At 42.1% G+C, this 27,341-nt stretch overlaps 1 protein-coding gene across 4 annotated transcripts; it reads right to left on the bottom strand.

Moving 5' to 3' along the window:
• Window positions 1-1,012: 1,012 nt before the first annotated feature.
• LOC131835653 (conserved oligomeric Golgi complex subunit 2-like) lies at window positions 1,013-27,070 on the bottom strand. Of its 4 annotated transcripts, XM_059180081.1 has the most exons (5): window positions 26,907-27,070; window positions 7,601-7,762; window positions 6,387-6,449; window positions 4,089-4,169; window positions 1,013-2,484 (listed from the first exon to the last, which is right to left on the bottom strand). In XM_059180081.1, the coding sequence occupies exons 1-5, from the start codon at window positions 26,976-26,978 to the stop codon at window positions 2,452-2,454; spliced, it is 411 nt and encodes a 136-aa protein (XP_059036064.1). In that variant the 5' UTR covers window positions 26,979-27,070; the 3' UTR covers window positions 1,013-2,451. The 4 variants fall into 4 exon arrangements, with proteins under 4 accessions (XP_059036064.1, XP_059036066.1, XP_059036063.1 ...); XM_059180083.1 differs by lacking the exon at window positions 6,387-6,449; XM_059180080.1 differs by lacking the exon at window positions 1,013-2,484 and having other exon boundaries at window positions 3,870-4,169.
• Between the last annotated feature and the right edge of the window lie 271 nt (window positions 27,071-27,341).

Raw genomic sequence — 27,341 nt, 5'->3', positions numbered from 1 at the left:
ATCGAAACCAACACTTACTGGTCTTACTTTGTCCAGAAGAGGCATGCCTTTGCTCTGAACAGCATGAAACTGTAACTGGTTAAATTCTGTGGCAATTCCCTCCAAAATCTCTCTAGTCCAGAGATGGCTAGTAGAGACAATTAGAGAAGTGTAATTCCCAAAGTTAAAACCTGCCACCTCCACCATCCCCCATGCCTTACAGCGCTCAGGGACATGCACCTGCACGCCATCAATTTTCAGGACAAACTGTCTGTGCAGCAGGCCCCAGGTGTGAGGGGTGAGGAGCGGGGAGGTCGTAGATGCCACCGACGCAGCCTGGCCTGGGCCACAGGGCCCAGGAAAGGGGATGGAGCTATTTTAGGTCAGTGTGGGTACAAGTGCATGTTTCCACCACGTTCCTCGGGCTCTCCCATTCGTGCCCTTCTTCTCCCATTCTCTAACCCCCTCCTCTCTCTTGTCCTGTCCAACCGTTCATACCCGAATCCCCCTCTTCTTCTCTCCCTGCCTCATTGTCCCTCCCAAGTACCTCCCCAGTACCAACTACTGTTGTCTCCTCAATCAGTTAAAACTGACTGCCTAGCAGCAAACTGGGAAATCGCTCAGAGCAGCGGACTCCAAGTTTACATTTACCCAACGACAGAAAGAGCAAGCTTGGTGCTCCGGGAGCTGGTGAGAAATCACTCACAGTGCATCTGCCATCAAGTGGACTGGATACACTTCCCTTTTGCCCCCCACATTATAAAGCGTCAACCCCATTCAAAAGGAAGCTGAACAGTGAAAGAAACAAAAACAAAACAAAACACAACAAAGGCCCCAAAGCCCCTGCTGTGCTCTATGAGGCATCCCTCATCTGAGGATGGGCAGTCAGGTAGTGAGGAAACACACTGTAAGGAATCCTAAAATGTCTGGAGACCTGCCACGATGTGCCCCGTCCCAGAGCATCAGAACTGGTGTGGAGGGAAGGCAAGCGCTCGGCATGACCAACACCGAAGCCTAATCCCAACCTCTACTGACTGATCCCATGCGCGTTTCCTATTTATCCTTATCTCGGCATTTCTGGGCCTGGCAGAGCATGATGGATTTACTGTGCGCTGACGCTGCTCTGGCTTTCCTGACTCTAGAGCTCAGAGCTGCTCTTCTGGAGAAAAAAGTCCTCCAAGGTAATTCTAAGCAAGAAAGCGCACAATGTCTGTTTATCAAGGACAGTGTTGCAAAGGGACAGGATTGTAGACACAGAGCTCACTGAGGTGTTTCTATCCGAGGAGCACAGCAGCAACAGCAAAGACGGGAAGAACACTGGAGGGCCAGCTCCCCAGGGGCCGAACGTGGACATGGCTGGAGGGGCTGCAGGCGCTGCCAAGGGCCACAGTGAAGCAGAGCCACTGGAGACACACGGGCTGCAGAAGGGCCGCGTACAGACTGTCTGCTAAGTGTGGACGAACGGGGGCAGAAGCACAAGTGCTACGGGCTAGAGACACAAGCAGAGTGGAGGCTGACCACTTAGTTGAATGCCTTGATGTGAAAGGGGGCAGAGACCTAGGACCAGAGAATTGCTTCCTTTGGGATGTGTCCATTCTTAATCTCCATCATAAGACATGTGGAGCATATGGTCTCTTAAGTTCCTTCCAAATCTAAAACCTTAATTCCTAAAATTTAGAAACCTAACTCCGCCTGCAGGGGGAGGGACTGTTAGCCTCACACAACAGAGCACGCAGGGCACCAGGTGACCTTGACGCAGGCAGCCCAGCTGGTATGTGCAGGACCAGCCCGGGCTACTCCCACTGCACCACTGTGCATCTCACGGTGCTGACAGGACCTAACTAGTCATTTTCTGAGTCACCCATCTACCCTGGCTGATTGAAAATTCACACCAGGAAGGGAACAAGACAATCACAGTATAACAAAGAGAGCCATCATCTTTTTTCTATTTCATAAGCTTTTTCTTTCCTGTTTGTAAATTTCAACTGGATGTGTCCTATACTGTTTCATAATAATATAATGCTGGTGCAAAATACATCAATGGTAATACTCTGGGCATGTCTAGGAAAAAAAATGAGATGGAGAAAAACCAAGATGAATGGTAGGTATGCCTTAAAGATCAACAGGACTTTGCTACTCCTCAGGGAAGGTGATTCCAAATATACTTTTCCACTGCAAGCATAATGACGTGTTGGAACTGTGGTCTATAACCAAAGGGTTTATAGGAACGTGTTATAGATTTCACCATTTCATGCTCTCCACTCTCCTGGAGCTACATTCTAGCCACAAACCTGGATTTTCTTCTTGTTCAGAAATGAATTCTAACTAAGCCGTCCCCGCCTAATTAGACTGGATATGAAGTATTAATTTATGTGCTACTTAGTTAAAAAAAAATGCTTACCTGCTTGCTTCTAGTGCAGAGGTTTCTTTAGAACTTTGTGAATTTAAGATTTTTTCAATCTTTTCAACTGATCAAATAACTTGTATAAGCCTCAACACACATATCTATAAAAATAAAAATTAAGCAAACAAAAAACGTCACCATCTTTACTCTTAATCATCTTTATTTCCCATGCTAAATGCAGGAAAATATAAGACCAAAAGTTAACTTCAAATATATAGGGCATGCTATATTTTGAATATTTCTATGAAACACAGAATTCTCAAGAATTCAAATCTTAGTTCTAGAATAAGCATACTTCCATATTGCAAGTTTATAAAGAAAAAAAAAAACCTAGACTTTGCTTTCTCATATTCTATACTCCTATTTCTTCTTTTCCCCATCCTGAATCTTTCTATGGGCATTACTTTCCTATTTTTTAAAAAAGATTTGTTTATTTGAGAGAGAGAGAGATTGCATGTGCGCGTGCAGGGGAGGGGCAGAGGGAGAGAGAGACTCTCGAGCAGACATCCTGCTGAGCACAGAGCTCAATGCGGGGCTCAATCTCATGACCCTGAGATCATGACCTGAGCCAAAATCAAGAGTCAGACGTTTAACCAACTGAGCCACCAGGCGCCCCTCCATTTGTTTTCTTATGGCCCTTTATTCATGTTTTAACCTTGGCTTCCAATCGTACTTACCCTCTCAGTTTACATGTGCATATACCTATATGGCCAAGCACCAAATCATTAAAGACCTTTTACACTACAAATATTATCAAAGAGGTTGAGGAACATTATGAAAACTCTCATCCTTAAAGAACAAAAAAATACAAAGTCATCCATTCAATAAATAGTTACTGAACACCCCTGGGAGCTCGACATTCATTCCGACGGGGAGTGGGGAGGAGGGGGACACGAGAAAATAAAGCAAGAAATACACCCTGCTCTCATAAAGCTTACTGTTTTGTCTGGAAGCGCATGACAAGAATTCTTTGGATAAAAGCTGTGAGGAGATCCAGAGGCGAATTAAACAGAAGGTCCCTCAAACAGGCTCTCTCCCCACTGAGATTTTAACAAATATGCTAATAATACACATAGAAAACATTGTACAGAGCAGCAGGAGAGAGTCAGAAGCCCAGACTCCCAATGCCCGCTGTGCCCCTACATCGTTATGATCATGAAAGACATCAGGGACACTTGAAACTGGAGATAGCACTAAGGGGCACACTCCCGGGGTGAGCCCTCAGATGTACAGAGCCGTTGCCTGTCTCACACACCTGAAACTAAGCCAACACCGCATGCTAACTACTGGGAATCGAAAAAATTAAAGTGAACACCAGAACATAAAGAACACAGGATCAGAAAATAACAACAAACCTACGGCAGAATCCTGAGTTTGCTTTGGAAAGCCCACTTCTCCCCTAGTCTCTAATATAGGCCTATTTTCTTTACAGGGGCGCTGACAATTTATAGAGTCGTTAACTGTCAAGCGCTGCACCGACAACAGTTATCACTGTTTCTTGTTCTGGAAAAAGTGGGTGGTCTTGAGATCGTGTGGGTACCTCTAAAATTCTGTCTTATTATTTCAGGTAGATAACGTGACATAATGCATAAAATGCACATGCGTGAGAGCTTTGAAAAAAACCTGAATAGTGCTGACAAGCTCGCAGAGACAAGAGGAGAGGGCTTCAACTGGCAGGCAGCATAAGAAATCTACTGGAGGGTACCTTTTTCTTCCTTATGTCCTCTTGTTTACACATTCGTTCATCTACTGCCCGAATTCCTTCACTGACAGATGACCTGAGACTCTTTAAAAGAATAATAAAAAAACACATTACAGACATTGTTTTGTCACATTATCAAGTTCCTACATCTCATTCAATTCCACAGAACTTAATACCTGTGCACCAGTACTATGCAGATATTGACCAAAAAAAAAAAAAAATGATATACCAGACACAGTTACTGTTGAGGGGACTCATGATCTGGGGGCATAATGACACGAAGGCAGGGTCGCATGGCCAGAAGAAGAATGACACATATACAGTGAAAGTTATGGGGATGAGGGGGCTTAGAATGGAGAACAGATAATATGAAGCAAAGTACAGGAGAGTCTGGAAATGCGACGGGGCTCGAATCGGACTCTGAAAGCCATGTGTACACAGCTGCCGAGGTAGGGAGGGGATGGGGAGCAGATGTAAGTGCAGACACACTCAGGGACAGGGTCAGACAGGCACACAGCCATGTGCACTTCAGGCTTCCTTCTGGAGAGAAGCAGAAATAGGAATGGAGGGCCAACTTCACTGAGATGAGGTCTTTAGATTCTGCCTATTTTGGAGAACGAGAGAATGTCAAAGCACTGATGCATGATGATGAAATGTGGGTATGGAAATACCAGGAATCAAGAATGAAGAACAGAAGACCAGAAAAAGGCAGAGCGCAGAGGTGGAGAAACATGCCCAGAAGCTAATGAATAAAGAGATAATTAGGAAGTAGGGCCAAAACAAAGGTTAACAGAAACAACTAGAATGAAGTAGGCATATCACAAAAATTCCACAGGAAGGTGAATTAATTCACTCCATCAACATTATGAAACCCCTCCTGGACGTCAGTATTGTGGCAGCCCACAGGGATACAATGAAGACAGATATAGTCGGATCCCTCAGTGGTCTGAGAATCTCACAGAACAGCTTCAGAGTTGGGACCAGAAAGGCAGGTCAGGCCTGTGGCTGAGCAGGACCAAAGTGGCCATAAAGACAGGCCATGGAAAAGGGAGGGGATTCCGTGATGGCAGGGGGTGAGGCGGGACGGGAGCCTGTGTGAGTAGAGCAAATCTGCCTCCAGGGAGGGGGTTCGAGAGAAGAGTGGGAGGCCAACGGAAGGCTAGGCTTGGGAAACAACACCACTATAAGGCCCCCCGAGGAAGAGGCACACCAAGGAGGCAGTGGGAGAGCCCCACAGTGGCTGGTGTGGAATCCAACAGTGGACCATGAAAATCCCTTCCATTCCAAGGAAAAGTACCTTTAACAAGATTTTGTAAAATTCAAATGAGACATAAACCATGGAAAGTATTGGCTACCTCAAGGCACAACTCAAGATTTTTACCTATTTCACGAACTCTTTCCTGCCTGCCCCTCCCCTAGGCTTCTCAGCACTGATATTTCCGTTACTCTGCATTTTTCTTGGTTCTAACCATGTACTGTGTCTTCCCTAAAATTATGTTCTCCTTATATTCTCTATAGGATGCAGGCACTGTCTAAGGGGAGGGATGCACGAGGCCATTCAAGCTAGAGGAGACACACAAGGAAGAATGGTGCCGTTTATGACAAGTTTACGACAGGGCATCAGAACGGACAGAGGCCAGAAGTCAGGGCACCAGACACAGACGGGGCGGGGGGAGAAAGGGCAGCACAGTTTTCTGTTAGAAGTGATGCCACAATTCCCCCTCCACTGTTCACCCAGGTGGAGTTCCTATTCCCAATGGCTTAGAGGTGGGGAGTCCCATTCCCACAACAGAGATTTTTCTGAGAGAAAATGCAAATGTAACATTTATTAAGTATTACATTTTATTTATATTATCCTTCAGTTCCATTAAGGATTACACAGTTTTTGTAGATCAGCCCAGGAACCTAATCACACGTAGATTACGTGTGTGTGTGTGGGGGGGGTATTTACAAGATTACAAAATGTTAAAATACAAGTCATTCGTAAGTTAGAAACCACTTACATATGACCAAAGTGGCATTAATAAGTTGAATTTGGAAATATGCTTCCTCTCCCCTGACATCTTAAGGTTGTCTACTCTGAGAATATGTCTTCTTCAAATCGAACATGTTTTTTGAGGTTTTTAGCATATGCAAAAACAAAATCATTTACAACTCTTCTGAAGGTGAATATTATAATCATGAACCGCTAAAATATAACCACCAGTACCACCCAACTAACAGATGAAAAGAATTCTTAGAGAAAAGCCGACGAGGTCAACGGGCGTCACAGCAGACTGTTTTCATTAATTGGGGACTTACCAGAACTTCTTGTAACTGTCCCAAAGGCACAGAAAGTTGATTGAGGGCTTTGTCCATGCCAACCTAAAGGCAAAACCAGGTTGGCACAAACACATCACGATAAGGAGTAATAGTGATGTATCTATTTAACGATCAAAGCAGTACCAGATTTAAGTTATTTTTTTGGCACAACCGTATTTTGCTACATAACTAGCTAAACAACAGAAGTGTTATTTGGCCATTAATGTAGTTCATAGAATATGAAAAAAATCTGTTGAAATACATGAAACTATAAAAATAAGGGAAGTCATGAGAAACGAAAGTTTCCTTTAGAACAATTTGCCTTTAGATGACATTTTAAATGAATGTGAAAAATTTTCACAGAAGGTGAACAGTTCTCTGTCTGTAATTGATGATACTCAGCCAGCTGATGTGAAAGTCTGACGGGCTATGTCTCTCTTAAACATTATTATAAGCCTTGAGAAAAATAGAAATTAAACAGAAGTAAAATTTTCTAGGTTTTAAATCCTATTGGGATATTTATCTTAGTGGTATATTTCCCAAAAGCAAAAGTGCATCATTAATTTTAATGCTTCTTCAAATTCCCACGGAGCTGCAACATTCTGTGCTTCTCTAGACAAACAGATTTAAAACAAAATGAAGCATCAACAAGGAGACTTTTCTGCCAAGTAACAAAATTCAACATTTCTAAACGGCTTTTACAAACAATTGATAAGCTCACTGCAAATCATTCTTATATTTTTATAAAACCAAACTTTTTAAATATCAATATTGGCCAATGTTCCCTCAACCTAGCTCTGGCTAACAGATATACCTGGGAGTAAATTAAACATTGTAAGAGTGGTGGACATTTGCTCCTACAAATTAGTCTAAATCAAGGAACACTTCAGGGTAATCACTTCGCAACTAATAAAACAACCCCTTGGGTATTATTATACTTTACTTTTCACTGTTGACTAATGAATTTGAAACATAATCAAACTAGAGCACCCTTAAATGAATAAAAACTAAAACAAACAAAAGATGTATTCCAAAAAGTTTAGTTCTTTTATTAATGAAATTGGTAATTTCTTCAAGTTTCTGGTGGGGTTGGTGGGGTAATCAACTGAAAGCTTTCTAAAAACTCTGCCCTTTTAATAAATATGAAGGAGAGAGAAGGTGAGTGTGTGTGTGTGTGTGTGTGTGTGTGTAGAACTTGTGAATTTCAGGCTTACCAAGTTTGTGGAAAGGTTGACAAAATCTGCATAATCCTTGTTGATGAGCTTGACCATGGCTATTTTAAGAAGTTTATAGTAGAGTTCCAGATCTCCTCTTAGTTCCTCCAGCTGGACACGCTTCCTACAGTCAGACACAAAGTGATCGACGTCGAAATCTTCCTGAAAATCAAACCAGAAAGAAAAAATGATTGCACTGATACCACATTTTACATAGAAAAATAAGATCAGAGAAAGAATAAGAGGCCGTATTACTGCAGGGGAACACACACAGGGACATCAGGGGGTCTGCTCACTTCCTAAGATTATGGGAAAGGGGGCCCTACACCAAGACCATTCTCTCCTGTTGCCTAACTCTACAGGCATTTTATTTCTTTTAATTATACATTTCAAAGAGGCTCTTCTCAAAATAGAAACAGCTTTTTCTTCTTAATTTTAAAAGTAACAAATGTTCACTGTCAAACTTTCAACCAAGCAAGAAATACTTATGTAAGAGAGAAAAAAAAAAATCACCCACTCTCTAATGCTCTGCAGTTAAGCACTGTTAATGTTTATTTTTCTTCACTATTTAACACAGCGATTCATATCCTTCCAGACTTTGTTTTGGTCTTTCTCTATACTTTTTTTTTTTAAGATTTTATTTATTTGAGAGAGAGAGATGGAGAGAACAAGTGGGAGGAGGGGCGGAGGGAGAAGCCAGCTCTCTGCTGAGCTGGGAGCCTGATCCCAGGGTTCATTCCAAGACCCTGAAATCAAGACCTCAACCGAAGGCAGACACTTAACTGACTGAGCCACCCAGGTGCCCTAGTCTGTCTCTTTAAAATATAAATTACTTTTGGGGTGCCTGGCTGGTTCAGAGGGTTAAGGCCTCTGTCTTTAGCTCAGGTCATGATCCCAGGGTTATGGGTTCAAGCCCCGCATTGGGCTTTCTACTCAGCAGGGAGCCTGCTTCCCTGTCTCTTTCTCTGCCTGCCTCTCTGCCTACTTGAGATCTCTGTCAAATAAATAAATAATTTTTTAAAAAATAAAATATCACTTTTTAAAGAAACTGACATATAATGGACACATGTTAGTTTCAGGCGTACAACATAAAAATTCCATATTTTTATCTGTTGTGAAATGATCACCCTAAAACTAGTTAACATCCATCACCAAACATACACATTTTTTTCTTGTGCTAAGAACTCTTAAGCTTTAGCAACTTTAAATATATAATAATATAGGGCACCTGGGTAGCTCAGTGAGTTAAGGCCTCTGCCTTCAGCTCAGGTCATGATTCCAGGGTCCTGGGATCGAGCCCCACATCAGGCTCTCTCCTCAGCAGGGAGCCTGCTTCCTCCTCTCTCTCTGCCTGCCTCTCTTCCTACTTGTGATCTCTGTCAAATAAATAAATAAAATCTTAATATATATATATATATACACACACACACTATGCAGCCATCAAAAGAAATGAAATCTTGCCATGTGCAATGATGTGGATGGAACTAGAGAGTATGCTGAGTGAAATAATCAGAGAAAGACAATTATCATATGATATGAGGAATTTGAGAGGCAAATTGGGGGGTGTGGGGGTAAGGAAGGAAAAAAATGAAACAAGATTGGATTCGGAGGGGGGCACCTGGGTGGCTCAGTGGGTTAAAGCCTCTGCCTTTGGCTCAGGTCATGATCCCAGGGTCCTGGGATTCAGCCCCACATCGGGCTCTCTGCTCAGTGGGGAGCCTGCTTCCTCCTCTCTCTCTGCCTGCCTCTCTGCCTACTTGTGATCTCTGTCTGTCCAATAAATAAATAAAATCTTTAAAAAAAAGATTGGATTGGGAGGGAGACAAACCATAAGAGACTCTTAATTTCACAAAACAAACTAAGGGTTGCTGGGGGGAGGGGTGTTGGGAGAGGGTGGTGGGGTTGTGGACATTGGGGAAGGTATGTACTATGGTGTGTGCTGGGAAGTGTGTAAGCCTGACAATTCAGACCTGTAACCCTGGGGCTAATAATACATATTTCTAATAAAAAATAATAAAATAAATATACAATAATACACAGTATTATTTACTACAGTCACTATGATGTACATTACATCCCCAGGGCTTATCTTATTAACTGGAAGTTTATACCACTGGACCCCTTCATCTATTTCCTCCACAACCTCGCCTCTGGCAACTACCAATCTGTTCTCTATGACTTCATTTTGTTTTGTTTTTTAGATTCCACATGTGAGGGAGATCATACAGTATTTCTCTTTCTCTGTCTGACTTATTTCACTCAGCAAAATATCCTCAAGGTCCATCCATGTTGTTGCAAATGGCAAGACTTCCTTCTTTTTATGGTTGAGTAATATTCCATCGTATACACACACATTTTCTTTATCCATTCACCCCGTTGGTGACACTTTAGTTATTTCCAAGTCTTGGATGTTGTAAATACTGCGATACTCACTACTGTGAGTTTGAGTCTTGCTGGCCGCTAGAGCCAGGTGATCTAGAGGTATACACTGGGTAGCAACTGCAAACCTTGGGGCATCATACAAGCATTCAAGCTCCTTTCCAGGAGATACCAGAAAGCAGAAGCGAGGCAGAGGGACAGCGCAAAGATGGTACCCATCAGCTCCATCTTTGGAGAATACCTTACTAGGCTCCTAGATCCATGTTAAATTAGATGCCTGCCCCTCAGGGCTTTAAGATAAGCAAATGAGCCTCTTTCACAGAAATCTGAATGCATTTCAGTCTGCAAGTTCTGTGCTGAGTTCCAGGGTGGGTAAGTCTACTCGCGCGACTGTTTAAGAACTGTTTCTCAGTTTGCCTTGTGGGTCTCATGGGTGCAAGCTCTGATGGCTTTCAAAGCTGGATGTTTTGGGGTCTTGTCTCTTAGATGTACGTCTTGAAAGTTGGAGTGCCAGAAGTGGGGCTCAAACCCTTTGCTCCTCAGGGAGAAGCCTGGGGTTGTGAGTACCCTCCCAATCCCAGGTTGCTGTACCAGGGGTGGGGTTTATGGCAAGACTGATTCTTACTTCAACATAGGTTTTTTTCCTTACTCACCTAATGTGTAGGAGTCACTCAGCTAGTTGTAGGGTTTTTTCCACAGGAAATTTGTCCATATGGAGCTATAGATTCAGTGTGTTATTTCATAGAAGAGATGAGTTCAAGATCCTCCTATGCCACCATCTTGAATGGAAACCCCAGACCTTCTCTATGTATGTGTGTACACACACATATGTGTACACACACACACACACACACAAATATTCATGCTCTTCTAATCTATTTCCCATCTAGGGGCACCTGGGTGGCTCAGTGGGTTAAGCCTCTGCCTTCGGCTCAGGTCATATCTCAGGGTCCTGAGATTAAGCCTCACATCAGGCTCTCTGCTCAGCCAGGAGCCTACTTTCCCCCCTCTCTCTGCCTGTCTCTCTGCCTCCTTGTGACCTCTCTCTCTGTCAAATAAATAAATAAAATCTTAAAAAAATAATAAAAAAATAAAAAATAAAAACCCATTCTATTAAAAAAAAATTCCCATCTAAAAATATAACTTGAATGTCTTTATGTAAAACACATACATTTCTATTAATATTTTATGTGCATGCTGAGTGTCCCATTGAACATATGTTCCAAATCTTTCATAACCTATTTCCAAGTATTGGTCTCACAGGATTAGCTATCCTGTGTTTCCCCTTTACAATACTGTGATACCCCGGTAGGCTTATATGCTTAGAGGCAATAAATTACCATCTACTTCCCCTGTGACTCTGCTACTCCATGACCTGTTTAGTCAGCAAGAATCAAATGTGATGATTCCCAAACTAGTTAAGGACACCTACACTTACTTCGTAATTATATAGCTTCATTAAACACTATGTAAACCAACAAAATATGACTGCAAAAAAAAAATCACTGTGCTTTTGAAAACTAACACAGCTACTTTGGAAAGATTTGATACAAAGAAATCAATAAGAAAATTTTTGCTAAGTTAGGTATGGGTGAGATGACCACGTACCAGGCAGGGAGGGAGTGATCACAGGATTCTCACTCAATTCAGTTAAAGAAACTGAAACTGAATGCAAAAAAAGACAACATAGAAAGCTTTTTTAAAAAAGATTCTTTTTATTTATTTGAGACACAGACAGACAGTATGAGCAGGGAAAGGGGCAATGGGAGAAGGAGATTCCCTGCTGAACAGGGAGCCCAATGCAGGACTCCATCCCAGGACCCCGAGGTCATGACCTGAACCGAAGGTAGATGCCTAACCTATTGAGCGACCCAAGTGCTGTGATAACTCAGAAATCTAATCTGCAGGCCAGTTTCCAGAGAAAAGACCTGGCACTGTTTCAATGGAGAATAAATGTACATATATTTTTTCCAAATAAAATGCTAAAAACTGTATGTACCATTCCCTAAGAGTACTTGTTTAAACTGACTTTCTTAGTTAATCAACCAAAGACTGACCCTGCTAGTGTCGGACACAAGGACTTCATACCAAACCGTAATTTCACAGTCATCTACAGAAAGCCACCTGCTTCTTACACTGGTGACCAAATTAGCCTGGACCTTTCTCTCCTGAGACCATCTCAGACCTTACATCATAGTTATGTAGTACATCACGGGAGGGGGTCTCGGTTCATAATCCTGGCCATCCTACTCACCAACTGTATACCTTTAGGTCGATCACTTTCCCTGCCTCAGTTACACATTGTTGAAGTTCTTGAACTTCATGATGGCATTCTAAATTGTATAACTGGGGTGCCTATGTGGCTCAGTTGGTTAAGCATCTGCCTTTGGCTCAGGTCATGATCCCAGTCTCTTGGGTTTGAGATCCACATCAGGCGCTCTGCTGAGCAAGGAGCCTGCTTCTCCCTCTGTCCCTTCCTCTTGCTCCTGCACTCTCTCACTCTCAAATAAAATCTTAAATAAATAAATAAATTATATAACTTAGCCTCAGTGAACAAATGCTATTAGGTAATATTAGTACTCAACATTTATGAATTTGTTCTCAGATAAACAAAAGTTGCATAACACATGACTAAATAACTCGGAACATCTGTGAATACTGGGTTAGGCAGCGTTTGCTGTGAAAAGCAAACCCAAACTCACAGTGCCATAATAGAGACCCATTTCACTTAACCAAGAATGGTTTTACTACTTTAGGAATGGTTTTACTTTATAGTGTAGATTTCCCAAGTATTCAAAAAGAAAGTATTTACAACCCATACATTTACGGTCAACTGATTTTTCACAAGGATGCCAAGACCATTTAATGGAGGGAAAAACAGTCTTTTCGAGTGCCTACTACTGGGACAAGTGAATATCTACATGCAAAAGAATGAACTTGGAACAGCAACGTCACACATACACAAAAATATAACTCAAAATGGATCAAAGATTTAAATGTAAGAGTAAAAACTGTAACATTCAGAGAAAACAGGTGAAAATCTGTAGGACTTTGGATCGGGCAAAGCTTTCTTAGACATGATACACAAAGCAATAAGAAATATTAGATAAGCTGAACTTGATCAAAATAAAAACTTTCGTGTGTCAAAGGACACTATGGAGAAAGTGAAAAGACAACCCACAGAATGGGAGAGAGATCTGCAAATCATTTGTCTGACAAGGACCGAATAAACAGAATATGCAAATATACTCTTAGAACTCAACAACAAAAAGACAAATAACCTAATTTAAAAACAAGCCAAAGACTTTTGAATAGACATTTCTCCAAAGGTGATACACAGACGGTCAAGAGCACATGTCGGGATGTTCGACATCCTTAGTCATTGGGGAAATGCGAATCAAAAGCACATGCAGATGCCACGTCACACCCACTAGGACAACTATGGTAAAATAAGAAAAAGAAAAAGAAAAAAAAAAGAAGAAGAAAAGTGCTGGCAAGAAGGCGGAGAAGCTGGAACCCTCCTGTATTGTCGGTGAGAATGTAAAATAGTGTGGCTAAGGCAGCAAACAGTTACACACGTACAATTAACCAGCAGTTCTACGTCTAGGGGTATGACACTGACAGAACTGACAACAGATGTTCCTGCCACAACCTGTACATGAATGTGCACAGCAGCGCTGCTCGTAACAGCCAAAAGAGTATATACCCAACGTCCATCAACTGATGAATGGATACATAAAATGTGGAAGAGCCTCTTACACAACCATAAAAAGGATTAAACTGTTACATGCTAAACACGAGTGAAGTCTGAAAACATTCTACTCTCAGGTTAAAGGAAGCCAGACACAAAAGGTCACGTGTTATACAATTCCACTGATATGAGATGTTCCAGAAAAGGCAAATCCATAAAAACAGAAAGTAGATTCATGATTGCCAGGAAATAAGGGGAGCGGAGAATTGGAACTAAGAGGTTTATTTTTCGGGTGATGGAAGCATTCTGGAATTAGACAGAAGTGACGTATGTGTACCATATACATAGTAAATATACTAAAAACCAGAGAAGAGTACACTTTAAAATGGCAACTATTATGCTTTGTGAATTATATTTTGATGAAAAATGAAACGACTTAAATATCAACAAGTTAAATGCTAGGATACATTAAAAAAATCCAAAGTAACACTAATCACAGGAACAATGGAGTAGCTACATGAATTTCAGACAAAGCAGATTTCAGAGAAGGAAAATTATCAGGCATAAAGAGCAGCATTACATAATGATAAAGAAATCGACTGACCAAGAAGACACAATTATCCTTAACGTATGTGTGCCTGATCAACACAGGTGAGATACAACCTAACAGAACTTCAGGGAGAAATAAACAATTCCATTATCACAGCTGGTGACTTCAACACTTCTCCATCAGTAATGGGCCGATCCAGCAGCAGGGCAACAAGGATCTGAGAGATGTGGACATTCAGTCCAGACATGGCACACTCAACACCACCATCAATTACCGTACAACAGATGTACACAGACAATTTTGCCCAGTATTAGTGCAACACACATTCTTCTTAAGCTCATATGGAACACTCATCAAGACAGAATAATTCTGGGCCACAAAACACAACAAATTTTTAAAAATAAAAATTATACCAAGTATGTTCTCAGACCGCAATGGAATTAAAAATCAGTAACAGAAGATAGCTGAAGAAGTCCAAAATACATAGAGATTAAATGACACACTTTTAAATGACAGGAGACCAGTCTCAACAAAATACAATGTAGCAATGTGTGGAATGCTGCTTAAAGGGAAAATACAGTACTGAATGCAAATAATAGGAAAAAAAGATTCAAGTCAATAATCTAAACTTCCATTTTAGGCAACAACAACAAAATCAAATCTAAAGTAAGGAGGGGCTCCTGGGTGGTTCAGTTGGTTAATCATCTGCCTTTGGCTCAGGACATGGTCCTAGGGTCCTGGGACAGAGCCCTGCATCAGAGCTTCCTGCTCAGGGAGGCTGCTTCTCCCTCTCCCATTCCTCCTGCCTGTATTCCCTCTCTCACGGACTCTCTCTGTGTCAAATAAAATCATAAAAAAAAAACCCTAAAGGAAGTAGAAAAAAATAAAAATTTGAGCAGAAATCAATGTAATTAAAACCAGGAATTTTTTTTTAAATCAATAAACTCCAAGTCTGTTTCTTTGAAAACATCAATAAAAGAGATACACCCTTAGCCAGGCAAACAAAGAAAAAAAGGTAGAAGACATAAATTACTAATATCATATGAAAGAATGGAGGGCTACTGCTAACAATCCCAATCACTGTAAATTTAACCAAACATTTATGGAATACTACACAATTCTCTAAAATCTCTTCCATAAATTAGAACTAGAAGAAATACTTCCTAACTCATTCTAGGAGTACATTATTACCCTGACACCAAAACCAATACTACAAGAAAAGAAACTACAAACTAGTATCTCTCATGAACACAGACACAAAATCTTCAACAAAAATTAGCAAATAAAAGCAAACACTATATTAAAAAATTATACACCAGGATCATGTAGGATTTATTCCAGGTATGCAACATTAGAAAATGTTCAACATTAGAAAATCAATGTGATCCATCATATCAACAGAAAAAAAATCACATGATCATATCAATGAAGGGAGGAAAAAAACATTTAACAAAATCCACACCTCTTCATTATTAACCCTCAGGAAACTAGGAATAGGAGGACTTCCTCAACTTGATAAAGAATGTCTCCAAAAATCCACAGCTAACATGATATTAATACTGAGAAAATAGAAGACAGGGAATCAAGCCAAGGATGTCCCTCCTACTACTACTATTCAATACTATACTGGAAGGCCAAACTAATGAAATAAGGTAAGAAAAGGAAACAAAAGGTATACAACCTGGGAAAGAATAAAACTTTGTTCACAGATGACATGACTGTCTACAGAAAATACAAAGACTTCACACCCCACACCCACACCCACACCCTCCTGAAACTAGTCAAGTGATTACAGCAAGACTGCACGATACACAGCTAAAATACAGAAGTCAATTCCTTTCCAATGATGTATCAGACAAAGGGCCAGTATTCAAAATTTATAAAGAATTTATCAAACTCAACATCCAAAAAACAAAAAAATCCAGTCAAGAAATGGACAGAAGACATGAACAGACCAAAGAAGACATCCAAATGGGCTCCACATCACTCAGCATCAGGGAAATACAAATCAAAACCACAATGAGACACCACCTTACATCAGTCAAAATGGCTAAAATTAACAAGTCAGGAAACAACAGATGTTGGCGAGGATGTGGAGAAAGGGGAATCCTCCTACACTGTTGGTGGGAATGCAACTCTGGAAAACAGTATGGAGGCTCCTCAAAAAGTTAAAAATGTAACAACCCAACGACTTAGCAATTGCCCTATTAGATGTTTATACAAAGTACACAAAGTGATTTGAAGGGGCAAAAGCACCCCAATGTTTATAGTCAAACTATTGAAAGAGCCCAGATGTCCATCAACAAATGGATGGATAAAGATGTGGTATACACACACACACACACACACACACATTACTCAGCCATCAAAAAGAACAAAATCTTGCCATTTGCAAGGACATGGATGGAACCAGAGGAAGACAAATACCATATAGTTTCAGTCACATGTGGAACTTAAGAAACAACAGATGAATATAGGAGAAGGGAAGGAAAAATAGAAACAGACAGGGAGGCAAATCACAAGAGACAACTACAGGAAACAAACTGAGGGTTACTGGAGAGGGGAAAGTTGGGGTAACTGGGTGAGAGGTTTTAAGGAGGGCACTTGTTGGGATGAGCTCTGGGTGTTGTATGCAACCAATGAATCACGAAATTCTAACCATGAAACTAAAAGTACACTATATGTTAATGAGATTGAATTTTAATTAAAAAATTTAAAAAGTCAATTGCTTTCATATATACCAGCAATGTACAAGTGGAATTTGAAGTTAAAAACACAAGACCATTTACATTAGCATACCAAAAAAAATTAATACTTAGGTGCAAATCTAACGAAATATGCACAAGATCTATGTGAGAAAAAGTATAAAATTCTGATGAAAGATAACAAGCAAGGTAAGATGTGAAGTGGAAAGAAAGTCCATAATCTTGGGTAAGAACACTCAATACTGTTAAGAGGTCAGTCCTTCCCAAACTGATCGACAGACTCAATGCAATCCCAATCAAAATGCCAGGAAGTTATTCTGTGGATACCAACATGTTGACTCTAAAATTTGGATGGAAAACTGGAAAACCAAGAGTCCCAGAGTAGTCAACAAAATATTAAAGAGCGGGGGGAAAAAAGGAAATTAAGGATTGCCACCACCCAATCTCAAGACTTACTATTAAAGCTATAGTGATTAAGACAGAAGGTGCCTGGCAAAAGAGACAGGCGCTTGGAACAGAGTGGAGAGCCCAGAAAAACATCCACACACACAGGCAAAGGCAACTCAATGGCAAGGACAGTCTTCAACAAATGGAACCGAACAATGGGACATTGATAAGAAAAAACAAACAAATGAAAAGAATAAAAACAAACTTTTCACACCTTTCACAAAACCTAAACGTAAAATGCAAAACTTCTTAAAGATGACATAAGAAAAAATGTAGGGATCCTTGGATTTGGCAATGACTTTTCAGATATAAAACCAAAAGCATGATCTATGAAAGAAAAAAATTGATGAGAGGGACTTTGTTAAAATTAAAGTTTTCTGTAAAAGACACTGTTAAGAGAATGAAAAGACGGGATGCCTGGGTGGCTCAGTTGGTTAAGCAGCTGCCTTCGGCTCAGGTCATGATCCCAGCGTCCTGGTATTGAGTCCCACATCGGGATCCTTGCTCTGCAGGGAGCCTGCTTCTCCCTCTGACTCTGCCCTCCACTCTCTGCCTGTGCTTGCTCTCGCTCGCTCTCTGACAAATAAATAAATAAAATCTTAAAAAAAAAAAGAGAGAGAGAGAGAGAGAATGAAAAGACCAGTCACAGAGTAGAGAAAATATCTGCAAAACACATCCATGGTAAAGGACTTAAAATAAGAAATATAATATAAAGATGTCTTAGTAGCAACAAGAAATCAAACCTAATTTAAAAATGTGAAAAGAGCGGTGGTTGGGAAACCCAGTCCTGGGACTGAACCCCACACTGGGCCCCCGGCTCAGTGAGGAACCTGCTTTTTTCCCTCTCCCGCTGCCTGCTGCTACCTCTCCGTGTGCTTGTGCTGTTAATAAATAAATAGAATCTTTAAAAAAGAAAAAAAAAAGGATCTGAAAAGATGCTCAACTTTGTATGTCATTAAGAAATTGCAAATTTAAACAAGGTACTCTTACATATCACGTAGAATATAAAAAATCCAAAGCACTAGTAATACCAAATGCTAACAAGGATGTGGGACAACCGAACATCATTCACTGTTTGGTCAGAATGCAAAATGGGAAGCACTGTGTGAGACAGCTTGGTAGTTTCTTACAGAACTAAACACATTCCCGCTATAAGATCAGTAATTGTGCTCCTTTGTATTTACCCAAAAGAGCTTAAAACTAGTGTCCACACAAAAACCTGCACACGGATGTTTACAGCAGCTTTATTCTCTGAAGTGTCAAAACTTGGAAGCAATCCAAATCTCCTTCAGTAGGTGAACAGGTACACTGTGCCACACCCACACAATGGATTATTCGACAATTAAAAGATGAATTATTAAGCCACAAGACTTCGAAGAACCTTAAATGCATATTGCTAAGTGAAAGACCAGTCTCAAAGGCTAAATATTATATGATTCCAACTCTACGGCATTCTGGAAAAGGTAAAAATTAACCAACATTTTTATTTTTATTTATTTTTTAGGTCATCTCTATACCCAATGTGGTGGCTAGAACTCACAACCCCGAGATCAAGAGTCAGATGCCCTAGCAACTAAGCCAGCCAGGTGCCTCTGAAAAGCTAAAACTATAGACAGTCAAAAGATCCCGGGCTGAGGGGTGAGCGAGGAGGGTGCAGAGAGAGGAGAAGAAACAAATAGATGAGGTACAGGGGTTTTCAAGGCAATGAAACTAGGCTGTAAGATACCAACAGTAGGTAAATAACATTATACATTTGTCAAAAACCACAGAACTATAGAAAGAGGAGTGAACCCTAATGTAAACCATGCATTTTAATTAATACTGTATCAATGCTGGTTCATCAGTTGTAACACATGTACCACAATAATGTAATACATTAATAATAGGAGATAGTGAAGTTAGAAGAAAAATATCTTCTCTTTGTACCAGTTAAAGTACAAATCCCCCAAAAGGCCAGAAGTTGGGAGATCACAAGAGGTGTTGGAACACAGGAAAATAAATGAGCAAACCAGACAAGCTGCAGGTAATTAAGAACCATTAAGCATTAGAGAAGCAGTGACATCGCTCAAAATTAAACCCAAGTAGAATTTAACAGTTTAACTACTTTACTAACTAGCTGCAATCAGGGATGGCAAGCAAAGACTAATTCAAAGTAACCTGGGAATTAATCATTTAAAACTTACCAATAATCTGAAATTAGTAGCTTTAATGCTATGAAAATTACATGGAATTTGGAAAGATTGAAGTTCTCTAAGCTGCCAAGAAGTAAAACACTCCTTCCCGGATACATGGACTTATAAAATCCCTATATACTATCTCCACGAGAAGCAGAATCCCCCAGAACCATCACTCTGTAATGATGAGAAGTACTAAGAGGGCATATGAAATTTATGAGCTCTGCCCTGAAACATGTCCCATTTCATCGAGACCAAAAACCAAAATAGTTAAGCACTAATCTGCACACTACATAGGGGTTGAAAGACATAGAAAGTTTGTGTGAGCTCACGTATGTGTGTGTTTCCAACCATTCTTGAAAACAATGGACAACAGAGATGAATAAATGTCCCTGTATATCCCATAAATATTCCTCAAATATTTATCATGCAACTCCAGCTCTGCTCGAAGACCTGGGGACACAGTCATGAAAAGAAAAGACAAGGTCTCTGCTTTTAAGGAGCAGATATTCTAATGCAGAAATGAGAAAATAAATATGTAAACAAACATTATATTAATGAACAGTGATCAAATAGTGATTAATGAATAGTGATCACAGCTAAAAAGAAAACAGGACACAGTAAAGGTCTGAGTGACAAATGGGATGTATTTTAACTTGGATGAACCAGGAAATATAGAACAATGAGTTGAGATCCAAATGACACAAAGGAGCTAGCCACAGGAAGTGTGGGATACCAACAGTATCCCGCCCAAGGTATCAGCATGTATACAAAAATGTCCTTGGAGCTCTTCCCTCCAGCCCCTGCTCTCAAATCTCTGACCCAGCTAGGTGGGTCTCCCAAAACTCATTCTAAATCTTTGTTCGGTGACTAAATTATTCAAGCTTGAGAAATTAAAAACATAGGCTAACAAGATCTTCCTACCATCTACAGAGAGATCATCTTAAAAGCATCATGAAATAGTAACACTGAAATTCTAAAAAACTTCTGTTCTAACATTTTAATCAATTTTATATCAAACTCCTTTGTTGAATTTATGTACCCATTTGACATATTTATGAAGAGACAAAAAAAAAAAAAACCCGTACATTCCGTAAATGTATTTATCCATCTAACAAATATTTGAGTACCTAATTACACTCTGTTCCAGCTGACTTCTCTTTATCTCTTTTTTCCCCTCAATTTATCACCAATCATAATCTATGTAGGCTTTTAGTTTGCTTTTAAAAATTAATTTCTTGAGCTATTTAAAGGAATTATCCAGTCCTAGAGTTCTCAACACTGGTCACACATTAGAATCACTTAAGGAACTTTTTTTTTTAAAGATTTTATTTATTTATTTGACACAGAGAGAGAGATCACAAGTACCAGAGAGGGAGGGAATCATGCTCCATGCTGAGCAGAGTGTCCCATGCAGGGCTCGATCCCAGGACCCTGAGACCATGACCTGAGCTGAAGGCAGAAGCTTAACCCTCTGAGCCACTAAGGCACCCCCTCACCTGAGGAACTTAAAAACAAAAAGCGCAAAGGGCACCTGGCTCGTTCAGTCACTGGAGCGTGCAGGTCTTGATCTCAGGGTTGTGAGTTCAAGTCCCATGTTGGGTATAGAGATTACTTTAAAAAAAAGAGCCCAAGCCCCAGTTTGTGATTAATTTGTTTAAATGTTTCAAGAAATTTGATGCTAAATGTTGTAAGACTAGTTAAATAACAAAAAGATATATTTACATAATATTTCTTGCTCCCAAATTTTGAACAAAGAACTTAGTAGGCCAACATTTTATTTAAATAAGTTTTATAGTACTACAAAGAGTGAATTAGAAAATCAAAAGCAAGGAGAAATGGGCATGGTGTGAACATGGGGAAGCAAGAGAATGCAAGCAAGTATGTGACCGGGAAGCGAATGCTTAGCTCTGAGATCCTTCTCTGAGAGAAGGACAGATTAAAACCTAAAAAGAAAGAAAAGAAGGATCCCATGCACTCAAGGAAAGAGAAGTCCCCCAACATTCCTCCTGCTTTTTCCAATATAAACACACAGCTGGGCCGACTTACCACATCCTGGTTGGTACCGACTTTATCAACTTTTCTATTTAGGCCAAACTTGACCGGTCAATGATGGACGGGCTGTGTGCCAAGTGTACCAGTTGTACAACTGACTGTGTAATGGCTGAAACTGAGAAACCGGGGTGAAAGTATCAAGAGGCTCTAAGGATTGCGAAAGAGCCAAGATTCAAACGATTACCACGTACACACAAGACAAACTATGCAGATGACTGCTCAGTACGGAAGTCATTCAGAGTGTTACACTGTGGCATCAGCTGACCCAGACCCAGAAGATTGCTGGAGTTCCCATCATGGACATCTCTAACCATATAGACGACACTGAGCGAATGCCAGATGATGACAGAGCCCCTCACTCCTATGTCTTAATAGAGTTCCTCAGCTCTCCTTTACCAACTTTTCCTGTTGCCAGTCCATACAAGCAATTCTCCTTACCCAGTTCCTCTGTTCTGAGCTATGGCTAAAGATATTCACTTTTTTATGTTTTGAAACTGATTATCTTGTACCATTTTACTTTTTGTTGCATCTTTTTACAAATCAGATGACCGCTCAGAAGACAAAAAAAAAAAAAAAAAGAATGGAAAGGAAAGATCAAAAGGGAGGACAACAACAACAAAACAGTTCTTTTTTGCCGGGAACCCTTCTTACAAGTGCCAATCAGATAAACTTTATCTGATGTTACATCGTCACAACTCCTCTATCATCAGGGAAAGTAGTTCACATGAGAAAATTTCGCTATAAAATGAGTTCCAGGCTTACATTCCATATTTGGCTAATTAGAATTTCATTACGATGTCTGTCTCAAACTGATGCGGAAGAGAATGGAATCTTGTCACCAAGATGTGACATCGAACTAAGAACCCACAGGGTAAGCACTCAGCTCCTGTGATACAAAGACGGCTCCTGGGGATGGGCGACCCTGAGCAGCAGTGGCTGACCTGAGGGCCTGCGGCTATCTGCCATCTGTCACTCTTCCCTCTTCCTCCTCTGTCAGCTGCTATCTCCAGCCGCCATCAACAAAATCCACCTCAAACAGCCATCACTTCCCTCTCACCCCGTTTACACTAGCTAAGCTCCAGGACAGGCATCCAGATCACCAGCCCTGTGGGAACTTCTTCTAAGGTAAGAGGTGGCCCTATTGGTGAAATGCAGGTGCCAAGGCATGCGGACATTGTGCCATCTCCTGCGCTATTCTTAATGTTCTGATTGTCCCACTTCCCTCAGTTCCCACCTGTGGCCTCTGGAAAGGAACATATTACAGTAGGATTTCCAAGGACTGATGCGTGGGGGTCAGGAGATCTGGCCTGTGATTGGCCCCAACAAGCTGTGTGGCTTTAAAGAAAGTCATCACACATCAGGCCTCAGTTTCCTTATCTGCAAGCCAGGATGGACTGGAGTCTTTTCAGAGGAGCTGGCAAAGATGACATAGATAAGCACCACCTCATTATACTAACAAGCAAACAGAAGGCCAGAGGCCAGTGATTTGCCCCAAGTTAGACATAAGCAGGCAGAGAGCAGAGCCGAGGATGGGACCCACATCTGCAGGTCACAGCTAATCAGCCAGCACAGTACAAACAGATCTGAGTAGCTGCTCATTCTTCCCCTTTTCCGTTTTGTCCATCAGAATGCATGCTCCCTGCAAACAAGGACACACAGGACCTGCTTTCTGTCTCAAAATTCCCAGTTCACACAATTAGAACAGGAAGGAGCCTCAAGGACTTACCCCCCGACCCACACACACGGTTCTTTTACCTATGGAACATGAGAGTACATACATTCACCATCCAGAGGGCTCCTGCCTTCACTTCTCATGGAAAAGGTCATCATGTGCCTACCTGGGGTGCCAACGAAGCCACAGGTTACAGAGAGGAACTGACACAGAGAAGTTCGAAGGAGGCAGATGGCTCAGCGCAGAAACAAACGATCTACCAAGGAAAACTACCCCATGAGGGACTGATTCTCTTTGAAATACATTCGAGTGCGTGGGAAAATGGTTTTTCAAGAGCTGGTGGACTGACCAGTCACCTGGTACATACAAGATCACATCCGCATTCTGACAAGAGTGTCTTGCCTGCAGTGTAGACCAGGGGCCAGAAAGACAAGGAAGGCACATGGAGACTGGGTGAGAAGCTTCTACGGTGTGATGGCAAGGGCACACTGCAAAGGTACGAGAAGAGATGGAAGGAAGTAAATGGACTCAAGAGGTTTAGGAAGCGAAATCCACAGGACTTGGTGTGACAGACTAGATTTTGGAAAGGTGACAGAGTAGGAGTTGACTTCTGGTTTCCCGACTCCAGGCTAAACGGATGAAGTGTTTACTGAGAGAGGCAACAGAATAAGAAAGGTGGTTTTCAGTGGAGAAGGTGCTCATGAATTCCGTCTTGAACCTGATGAGTCTGAGGAGCCATAGACACATCCGAGAAGAAAGGTCAGCAAGCCCGATACACAGAACTGGTGCTCAGGAGGCGTGTGGGCCAGAGACAGGAATCTGCCTTACCGGCTGATAGGTGGTCATGAAGCTGCACAAAAGGTCATCTAGGGAAAGAAAGGAACACGGGGCTGAGCCCATAATCAGCATTCAGTGGCTAGCAGGAGCATGACTTTGCACAGGAGACACATCAGAGAGGTAGAAGAAAGACAGGAAGCAATGCAGAGCATTTGGTCTACTGCGATGTTGAGTAAGGAGAGAGAGAAAGGTCAGGTGCGTTGACTTAGAAACAGTTTGGTAAGAACTCTTTAGTGGAACGACAGGGCCTGAAGGGTGGAAGGTGGAAAAGTCAAGTCAACCCCTGAGCACTGGCTGTGATGCGCGACAGTGACAGGGCAATACCTAGAGGTGGGGCAGTCAAGTGGGAGAGGATCAAACAGGAGCGCGTGATGGGAAGGAGTGCAGGGGAGAGGATCCTCGCAGGCTCCTGGAAGGGCGGGAGGGCATGAACTCCGAGCCAGAGTGGAGACTGAACCCGAGGAGGAAGGAGAGCCCCTCCCCATACCAGGCAAGGAGGAGAAGGGGACAAATACAAAAATGGGATCATGATCAGCAGGATGGAGGAGGTCCCGTGGGATGGCTGCTAATTTTTCTGTACTACTGGAGATGAAGTCATATGTTGAGATGGAAGAGGAAGGCTACATGTGATGTCAATAGCACACCCATGTAAATGGTCTAATTTATCTGTTATGCCACTTTCTCCCCCTACTACCAATACCTTATGTCCTGCTCATCTATTAGTTGGCTGTCAACCCAAAGGATTTTCGTATTTCTAAGCTGACAAAGTATGATGTTGCCAGTGCCTGTGCCCCAGGTGACCCTTCCCCATCTGCCATTCCTGCACTTTGATCACCTACCTCTTTTGCATACCTTCCCCCTTCTATTTCTCATTAGATCTCATAAACATGACTTTTTAAGTAGTCTCCTGCCACCAGTCAGCTCGAACTCAACAGATATGACCATGCAACTTCCTGCTGTAAACCTGACTGCAGCTCTACCATGAAAACTGCATCAACGTGGACCCCTCAATGTATGCAGTGTCCAAGGTGCAACCCGCAGCCCCACCCCATCTCCCTTTCTACCATCCCAGTCTCATTCCAAAATGTGCCAAACAAGACACCTATGTAGAAATACAACCCCGACAGCAAGCTCTCCACTCATTTCTGCCTCGGAACTGTAACTTAACAAAACATCTCTCTGACGGAAACACAAATTGCAAATAACCTTTATCTCCAGCTCCCACATAGAAGATCAATACCACTTTACACAGAACAGCTGTTCCATGTATTTTCCTTCTATGTATGAAGGGGTCATGTTCATTAACACTACAAATTGTACATTATATTCAGAAATTTCAGAGTCTTGAAAGAATATGGAATTGCTGGCATTCTAGCCACTTTCCCAGTTTGCTCTCTTCCTACCTATAAGTCCTACTTTAAAACTGCTATTCTGAGATTTCTATTTTCTGAAGCTGCTTTGACCAAAGGCATTCTGTCAGCACAGAGTGAGAAAGATGGCGGGGCGAGGAAGTGTGAGAAAATGCTAGTGTTAGGCCCAAAGAAAGCCTGACGAAGTCCAAAGACAGTCAAGCTAAAGAGACTTCCGTGCTTTGAGATTCTTTAAGTCTGTGTGTGTGCCTTTTCTTCTTCCAATGACCTCTCTCCTTATCACGTGTCCTTCGTTAACAAAAGGTTTCTGGATCAGAGAATTCACTCTGTGCTCTCCTTCAGACACTCCATTCAATTTACACCTTTTATTACAGTGGCTTAACATCACCATACAAGAACAAGAGTACAATATACCTTCGTCTAGGCATCCCTACATATTAAAAATGATATGGCCACACCGCAGAGGATCCAGACATAAGCACTTTTAAAGCCAGAGTTTGGGAGATGTGATCTGAATGCAAGTATCAAAAAGGAACTAGCTGGTTAACCCAAAAAAGAAAAAAACATATTATGACTTGAAGCCATTAAAAAGCAAGAAATTCAAACTCTTTTCAGAATTTTAGGTACCTACAGAGCCAAAACTTTTTAACACTGAAACCAGCTACTAAATCCCAATCCTTAGAAATTAAACATATACGTTTTGATACTTTAAGTACAGACCCAGGGGGATACAGAAAACTGATAAAGCTCCTCCTGGCTCTGATTCAAACCTTGGGACATTTTCAAGGCTATGTCTGTCAGTAAAGTCTTTTCAGTTTAAATTTCTATTCTGTAAGTTTATGTCCTACAGTTATCTGCTGCCAGCTCCAGGCTGACCTCACCAAGAGAAGTAGGGCAACTTTAGAAAAGGAGCTTGGTATGCTTTGTAGTACTGGACCAGAACCAGTAAGGACAGTACAGTCTTTCAGATTTCTCATTCCGGGAGCTTAAGTCGAAAGTCAGGCATAACCGTTAGGTTAAGTGCCTTTTTGACCCGATTCCTGGTAAGTACGTGCGTTCAGAGATGTGTTCAACGCACAGTAGCTCAGCTTCTAGGCACAAGGCACTGGGAGGCTTCTGTCAGGCCGGGGGAGAGGCGGGTCCTACGGATCCGGGGCTTTTACATTTAGCTCAAAACCACTTGCCCTGAACTTTCAGGCCTTTTCATTCAATGTGCACGATTTCACAGGACTGCTTTCTCCAGGCTGCACCTAGCCCACCCGAGGCGAAGAGACTCACTGCAAAGTGCAGTGAGGTCCCCGCCGAGGAACCGTCCGGGGCGGGGACCCAGGAAGCCCGCAGGAGAAGCCCGAGGAGAGGCCCCGGGGGGCCGAGGAGGGCAGGCCACCCACGGCCTGGCTCCGGGGAGCAGAGCCCAGGCGCGCACCTTCATGAACTCGTCCTTGTCGAAGCAGAGCATGTCCGGCCCCTTGGGCAGGTTCATCCTACTTCTCTCCATCCCGCTGGCAGCCGCCTCTCAGCACCGACACTCGAGCGAGGAGGAAAGGTAGGAGGCTGCGCTCCCCGACGCTACGGGTGAAGCCACGGCGTTTCCACGCACAGAAAGCACCGCTTCCTCCAACATGGCAGCGCCTGAGCCGCGCCCAATGAAAGAGGACACCGCAGGCCCGCCTCCGCCTGCCTCGGCCAAGAGAGGCCCGAGGACCGCTGCCGCAGCCAGCAGGTGATGCTGCCTCCCTGCCGCGGAGGGCGACACTACAACCTCGCGTACATTTCTGCGGGGCAGCCCCTCCGCTGGTAATGCCGGGTGAGCGGGAAAGGGGAGGGCGGGGAGGGACAGGGGCGCTCCCTCCCCACCTCG

Source organism: Mustela lutreola, chromosome 7 (genome assembly GCF_030435805.1).
Source record: "Mustela lutreola isolate mMusLut2 chromosome 7, mMusLut2.pri, whole genome shotgun sequence".
Taxonomy (NCBI): Eukaryota; Metazoa; Chordata; class Mammalia; order Carnivora; family Mustelidae; genus Mustela; species Mustela lutreola.
The sequence above is the reverse complement of the archived record's forward strand: the minus strand, read 5'-3'. Positions and strand labels throughout refer to the sequence as shown.

Excerpts from the sequence above, each read along its gene's own strand:
- LOC131835653 (XM_059180080.1), bottom strand. The coding sequence starts at position 26,978 with ATGGAGAGAAGTAGGATGAACCTGCCCAAGGGGCCGGACATGCTCTGC. Across the intron at positions 7,763-26,906 it reads ACAAGGACGAGTTCATGAAG|GAAGATTTCGACGTCGATCA; the intron begins GTGCGCGCCTGG and ends TTTGATTTTCAG. Across the intron at positions 4,170-6,386 it reads GACAGTTACAAGAAGTTCTG|AGTCTCAGGTCATCTGTCAG; the intron begins GTAAGTCCCCAA and ends ATTCTTTTAAAG.